This window comes from Montipora foliosa, chromosome 1 (genome assembly GCF_036669935.1).
Source record: "Montipora foliosa isolate CH-2021 chromosome 1, ASM3666993v2, whole genome shotgun sequence".
Lineage (NCBI taxonomy): Eukaryota > Metazoa > Cnidaria > Anthozoa > Scleractinia > Acroporidae > Montipora > Montipora foliosa.
The window spans coordinates 40,648,164-40,655,663 of NC_090869.1; the positions used below are offsets into that span (position 1 = coordinate 40,648,164).

At 37.6% G+C, this 7,500-nt stretch overlaps 1 protein-coding gene across 1 annotated transcript in view; it reads left to right on the forward strand.

Moving 5' to 3' along the window:
* LOC137998315 (gamma-soluble NSF attachment protein-like) overlaps positions 1–7,500 on the forward strand; it is a 32,394-nt gene that overhangs the window by 13,106 nt on the left and 11,788 nt on the right. Inside the window, exons 3-8 of the mRNA XM_068844602.1 lie at positions 942–1,026; positions 1,230–1,247; positions 3,460–3,537; positions 5,297–5,359; positions 6,210–6,276; positions 7,112–7,182. Coding sequence (XP_068700703.1) covers positions 942–1,026; positions 1,230–1,247; positions 3,460–3,537; positions 5,297–5,359; positions 6,210–6,276; positions 7,112–7,182 — 382 coding nt within the window. The remainder of the gene's footprint in view (positions 1–941; positions 1,027–1,229; positions 1,248–3,459; positions 3,538–5,296; positions 5,360–6,209; positions 6,277–7,111; positions 7,183–7,500) is intronic.

Here is a 7,500-nt window from a genome sequence, read left to right on the forward strand (position 1 = left end):
TTTTTTAGGTATTTTTTTAGTGCCATTGTCGGCGTCCACAATGGGCATATGAAGCACACTCACTAATTGAATTTGACAGGAATTTACTAGCTGTCTTATAACTTAAGTTGATAGAAGTAAATTGATCACTAGTGGGAGACTGACATTTCAAGAACTTAATTTAGCTGTTCTTTCTTTTTTGTGTTGAATTTCTTTTGTCATTGTTCATCTGAAAAAAAACCCTGCACGCTCAGCAACAGTGCAAGGCAGGCCAGAGCAAACACAATGGCTGCATGATTACCCAAACATTTTCTTGTTGAATACAAAAAATATAATCACATGTAATACAGGGCTCGAAATTGCGACCAATAATAAGTTGCCAATGCGACTGAAACTTCCACCTTGGTGACTTAAAGTTCTTCTTTAGTTTCCAACTTTGCGGGTTCATTTTGAAAAGAAGTGAGTAAATTAAGAAGCGATTCAGGTTAAGGAACATCTGCGATTGCTTTGCTGCGACAAAAAAAATGGATGTTTTGCCAAGAAATAATAACTGTAATCATAGTTATTAGAGGGAAATGGTTTGGAAGCTCGGCAAACATCAAAGGAGCAAACAAAGATGCCAAGATATATGTTGGAAAGTCCACGACCGTGCACAATCATTTGTTTTGCGCTCATACACTATGCATGAATTACGTAACCAACACAATGCTATCGGTTAGTTCCTCAGTACGGAGTAAACAACAATTGCGTTTTGTGCACGGTCAAGGCCAAAAAAGAGAACAAAAACATAGAACAAAGAAATTTGGCGGGTTTCATTACCATTATCTTCTATTAACTATGCTGTAATACAGGTATTTCTTTGCAATAGTTTTGGCTCAAGATGCATGAGAGCCATATGCAGTAACTTTAAATGGGTTTTTTGATAATTTGTATTGAAATCCAGTCTCCCCCTTCTATTGCAGGGACATGTTTTAAAGCTGCAAAATATCATGACCAAGCTATTGATGCATTTAGAAAGGCAGCTGATGCTCATTCCAATGCGCATGCGTATCCTTTACCTTATGTGTGATTTTTGCACTCATACAAAATGATCAAATAAAATCCCCCATAAAATTTAAATATAATTATAAATACAAGTTTTGTTTAGTGATGATACTGGTGCCACTATGTCAATACTGCTTAAAAAGAAAAAAAAAGACAATACAGTGTAATTTCACTGTTGAATTGTTCTCCTTGACACACAGGTTTAGACTCTTTCATGCAGCAAAGTATGTATTTTTGAAGTTGTCCGTGAGAATAAACTGTTGATCTCAGTATTTAAGTCCATTTAAACTACCTTTTTTGAAAGAGGGAAAGTACTGGTATACTGTACCTCAAATACATTGTAGCTGTGGTAGTTCAGGTTCTGAAAAACCAAAGAAATTCTAAGAGGATAGACAGTGGCCTAGACTGATTTAAATTTGTGTTGACATTTCAAGGGTTTCATTAGAAGCTGGTCACTGGTAGTATACTGCTGTGTGTGTGTTGTCAGAAATTTTCCCCTGACCGCCAGCTACTCTGCCTTGATTTTCACTCAAACCCTTGTAAAAGACAGGCCCTCTGATAGGGTGCGATTAAAAAATGCAAATTATGCGATTTTTTCAGGGCAGATTGTACGATTAGAAAGGCCAATTATGCGATAAATAATGTAAATTATGCGATTTTTTTCTCAGCAATTTTAAGCTTGTTTTATAAGGTTTCAGGTTAAGAAAAACACTTTTTTGCTACCCTAAAGACATTTTGAACACAAAGGAACAGTAATTTTGTATCTCGATCGCCATTAGTTGGGATAAATAAAAAAAATGAGGCCTTCTGCACTACCGGTGCACCACGTTTATAAAAGTTGAAAGGACACAGCTAACATGCCAAATGAATGATCAAGGTGCTTGTCAACCACGAACACTCCGAAGATGGTCATTCACAATAGGGCCATACCCCCATTTATACGAGAGAAAATAAGCCGCGGCTTTCTCTGGCCGCGGCTTACAGAAGACTCAAATGTTCACGTCTTTTTCAAGCCGCGGCTTATATTGACCTGGGAATATATATTCGTATAAATAGTTCCTTTTGCGTATTTTGTACACTGTGGCCAGAGTAAGCCGCGGCTTATTTTCTCTCATATAAAAGGCCCTAATATTGCATGACGAGAAAAACATCAGTCCATCGTCCACGTGGAGCGTACCTGTGAGGTACTTTCTTGGTCGATCGTGAGCTGTCAGATTTGGCGGAAGGTGGGAACTTCCTTCTTTGTCGAAGAAAAAGCGAGCATTTTCACAACAAACTTATCTATGAGTAAGTTTTTATCTGTTTTCAACGAAAGAAACTACTTTTTGCCAAAAAACTTACAACTTCGCTTATTTTTCACAAATCTCTTCTCTTATGCCCCATTCACACCAAACCTTAAACGTGTTTTAAACATGTTTAGTTAAAAACAGTTTCAAAGTGTTTTCTTTTTAAATCATGTTTACTGACTTTTGTCGACTACGAATTTAGTACAGGTCAAAGCATGTGTTGAAACAAACCTGAATCTCACGGAAAAGCCAGTCCTACATTTTTCTGTGACTGATTTTTATTTTGTCAAACCAAGTTTAATAATTAAACATGTCTTGTTGGTGTGAATGGGGTATTAGAGAAGGCAACTGTATCATTTCAGTGGTGTGTATATAAGAGCGTGTTTGTGTTGCACCAACAGAAGGAGACTCGTACCAGGTCCTCGACATGAAAAATAACGCCATGAACTTCGAATGTTTACGAAGGTTTTTTAGCCTTTTTCCAAGATGTATCATCTTAAAAATGGCGTATTTATGCAGCAATTTCTTAGAAACATGTTGATTTATGTTTCATTTTATGAATTTTGTGCGTCCGTTTGTGAATTATGTGCTTTTTCGTGAATTGTGCAATCGGATGCGATTTGAGGTTGATTGTGCGAAATCGCACCATCGTGTAATATCAGAAGGCCTGAAAAGACAAGAGTGACCACTGCTTACATCGATTAGCCCAGTCATCTACATGTACTTATTGAAACCCCCCCCCCCCCCCCCCCTCTGCATTTTCTATACATACTCAAGAAGCATACAATGTATACCCATGATAGGGCAGGTTTAATGTGGGCCAGAGAGTTGGAGACCACTGGTTGCTATGGGCAAAATTACTATTTCTGCAATTTCCCAACAGAAATCTGTTGGAGTATTATGGATTTTTCAGGCAATTTTTTTCGAGGAGGTTAATGCGCGGAAGCCAAATGTCCTAATATCCATTTGTAGGAGCACATAGTGTACATGTAATAGCCCCTTAACTCTATATGTATAATGATTGTTAATGCCACAATATTCCTGTCATATAATTTAGAAATAGAATGTGTGAAAGTCTGCATAGCTGTATATTAAAAAATCTTTGAACTGACAAGTTGTCTCTTACATGTACATGTATGTTATACAATAGGGCACTAGAGCAGGCTGCTACAGTCTCAAAGGAAATAAAGAATATAACAGAGGCCATTTCAATGGTGGAAAAAGCAGTGTAAGGGAAATACATGTATATGCTTAAAGAAGTAAGGAATAAATTGATGTCTTTATAGTAATGCTAAAAGGGAGGGCCAGACAGAAAAATATTAATTTGGCCTATGGTCATGTCGTACATACTGAGTGGAGGGGTTAAATGCGAGTTGTACGATGAAATTCATGTAGCATTTTAAATTAAGTGGAAAAAAATGACAGGGCAAATACAAGTCATGTAAGAGATTACAATGTACATGCACATGTATACAATTTGAACATGCTCCTGCTTAATGGTTGCTGCTTTGACAGCTCTATGGATGTGCAATATACAGTACATGTACCTTTAGCGATGATTACAGAGAATAGATAATGGTAGTTAATTATAGTGCTCTTTGCTCAAAATACATTACATATACAGTTTCATTGCTTTGGCTCTTGTTTTCATTGTACCGGTACTTTCAATGTGGCCCAACAGAGTCAAAGATTTAGAATTAGACAAGGGATTACAGGTACAGCTGCATGCTGTACTTCTGGTTACGAAGTCTTAATTCACATGAAAAAAAGGGGCAAAACATGTCATTTTTTAAAATGTCCCACTTACTCTAAGTAACTTTTGGTTAGTTACTTTGTGTAGGAACACAAATTTGATAATTTTATTGTATGTGATGTGGGTCAGGCTATTGTATGTGATTTGGGTCAGGCTTTATTATCATTATTATTATTATTAGGCTGGAATTTTAATTTGCTTGAATGTGCAAAAATCTTTTTTAAATGTTTAACTTTATTTATTGCATGACATCCTCTATGGAAAAAAAAAGCCTTTTTGTTTGACTAGAAATACATGATTGTAAGTGTAAGTACTGTACATGTACATGTACCGGTAAGCACAACATTGCATCAGATACATGTATTTAATGAATGTTTTTCCCAGAAAATGGTATACACTGTACAGTCCTCTGTAGTGTGGTTGCCTTTAGTGTCGGAAGGTGGCAAGGTTGAATCCAACTTAAGGCACCATAACCTTGAAATAACAAAGCTACTGCTACTGAATACAATCCATTGCGCAGCTCAAAACTTCAAGAGTTTAGTTGATAGTAATTGATAAAAGAGAAATTCAATTAAGAAAACGACAAAGTAGTTTACATGCATGTTATACATGTATCTCTTGGTAGTACCTGCTCTGTGATTGGCCAGTTAAATGGGCTGTACATACATGTACAATCAAAAGTCATGTATTCTGCAGTATGACCAGCTGAGTTAGAAGTTTGTTGCTTTAGGTAAAGGTCTTATACTAAAATTAATTCCTTACTAACATCCTTTCTTGAGTCAATATGTAATAGTAAGTTATGGCCCATTGTTTTTCCAGTTCAAATCATGACCCTTTTGCTGTAAATTGAACTTAAACCAACACTGCTATTATTACTGTTACTAGTTTATGATACAGTCCACAAACTCACTTACTATGATGTATGTAAAATACAGCTATAAGTAAAAGAAAATTTCCTGTGCCTGTTAGCTGATTTCATTTCAATGAATTGACTTGTAGGAGTCAGTGGGTTTAATTGGGGGGTGGGGGGAGGGGGGGGGGGGGGAAGGAGGTTAACCCAGTGGCCTCTGAGGGACCCTAGGATACCCCCAGTTGAAAAGCAAATAACAGAGTAAAATCTGTTAAGTCTCACTCCCAGGAGTCCATGGGTTAAGTACATGTATTTATAATAAGTGAATGATGTCCATATCCAGTGAAGAGACATCTTGTTTTACTGTGTAGTGTTTCTCTATAGCAATATGTACCAGCAGAGTGGCTCAACAGACACTGCAGCTTTGGCCCTCATAAGGGGAGCCAAGTAAGTAAATGTAACTACATTATATTAACAGGCTGTTTAACTGGAAAAAGCAGAGAAAATTTAGATAGTGTATAAACTTGTTCTGGATCAGAGTTGTGCAATTACCAATCATGATACTTTTCCAGTTGTTACGGTAAGATTCTTAACTGATGGATCATTTCTCACAGAATATCACCCAATCGAGATAACATGATTAGCCATGTTTTTCTAGATTAGATTGAAGAATAGCAGGGATTGTTTACCATGATTGTTTGTATCAAGAAACTGAACTTGTCACTCACATCCAATAGTTACAACATTGTGCCAAGTGAGACAATCATTGCTGTCAGCCCAAAGACATTGTGTGCACTTCAAATATTCCTCCTTCTCCACTTATTTGGCTAGTTTTTTTTACCTGTACCTGTATTTTTGGGGCTATAGGTTTGAAAAGGGCCATGTTTTTTTAGTGGAGAGGCTTTGTAAGTACTTCCCTTCTATGTAATTCCCATTGGCAAGAGTGAACATTGCACCATTTCCACTGTTCTCTTAAACTCTATTCCTTTTACTCACCTGGGGTCCGTTTTTCTCGAAAGCCTCGAAACTTTACGGGCCATTTTCGGGTGTCACAATTCTTTCTGAATCTCAAGAAAGGGGAGGAGTTAAGTCATTAAATTTTACCGCCATTTTGCCTTTTGGTACCTTGAAAACATGTTAAAAGATTGGCTTCCCAAAACAAGCGTTTGACAGTTTTACAAAGGGCTTTTCGAGCCAGAAACGTTTTCGGGACATTCGAGAAACTGGCCCCTGGTCTTGTTCCACTTACGATTGTGCAATCATGAATCGATTAATTTTGCTTGTTCTTTTCACATAGGATGTGTGATTCAAGTAACCCGGCCAAGGCTGCTGAAATGTACATAGCAGCCAGTGAAATGAATGTTGTAGGTATATCATTTGTATTCATTGAAAGTACACCATAAAATGTTCCAAGATTCCCAAAGCATGATACTGCAATCTTTCCACTCCACCTTGGTAATAGCAAAAAAAAATGGCAATGGTCGTTGACTTTGTACAACGATAATTGGACATGGTTACGTGTTTGTAAGGGTTTCGAGATTGGTTTCTAATGTGAGAAACGAACAAGGGGCCTATCCAGCATGGTCCTTATTTGCCGTTGCAATAAATGTGATAAGGAATGAGCGTTAAAGAGTATCATATTGTACCTTTCGAAGGATTTCACTTGGTATTAACAATGAGGGTGGGGATACCAATTGGCAGTTTCTTTTATACACCCTCTGCCTCCTCTCCTTTTTGACAAGGACAGGGTTATTCCTGTCTGACGGCTTTTCCAGTTCTTCAGCTCTAATACTGTAGTGACTACAAAAAAAATTGTGACTAAGCAATAGGGAGAAACAACACTGGGCTATCAGAGGGGGACACAGCGGTTGTTCCGAAGACATGTAAAATATTGACAGCGCACATGACATCATGCGTACGGAATGCGCTAAAATTAAGTTGTTGTGATTACTTTCTTGGGAAAGTGCAATGTAATAAGGGCGGTCGAGATAGTTTTGTTTGCGCTTTGCGTATATTCAAGATACACCCACGCTTCCAGCTATTTTTGTGGTCTCAGGTCAAATAAAACTCTGTTAAAATCAGCGGCATTAAAGTACTTTTCGAGTCTCACTCAAGTAACAATGCAATATTATAATAATTGTATTTTCCGCTGTACAATATGTCAATTCTCAGGGGTTTGTATTCCATGCAACATCATAGGTTGAGGACAAAATTCGAGAAGCAATTGAACCATTGTCGAAAGGGGCAAACCTCTACCTCAAATTAAAAAGGTACAGTATTGTAAGAACTGTAAAGTAACTATATCAGAAGCAAACAAAATTTATCTGGATGTGCATTAACATCTCTGACGCCATTTGCAGCGGCTGTTTGCGTAAATTGTTTGAAAAAAGTACTGGTAAGTTTGGCTGTATTTTTATAACAGGCTTGAGCATTTCTGTTGTCCAGACTTTATCTCGACTTTATCCTCGAAACTCGATGCTCGCGTCGCGAAGGTCGAGACGTCCGAGTTTCGAGATGCGAGAATCGAGGATCGATAATCGAGCAACCCAATGTCTTGGCTAATAATGTATACGGTCTACAATGGTAAC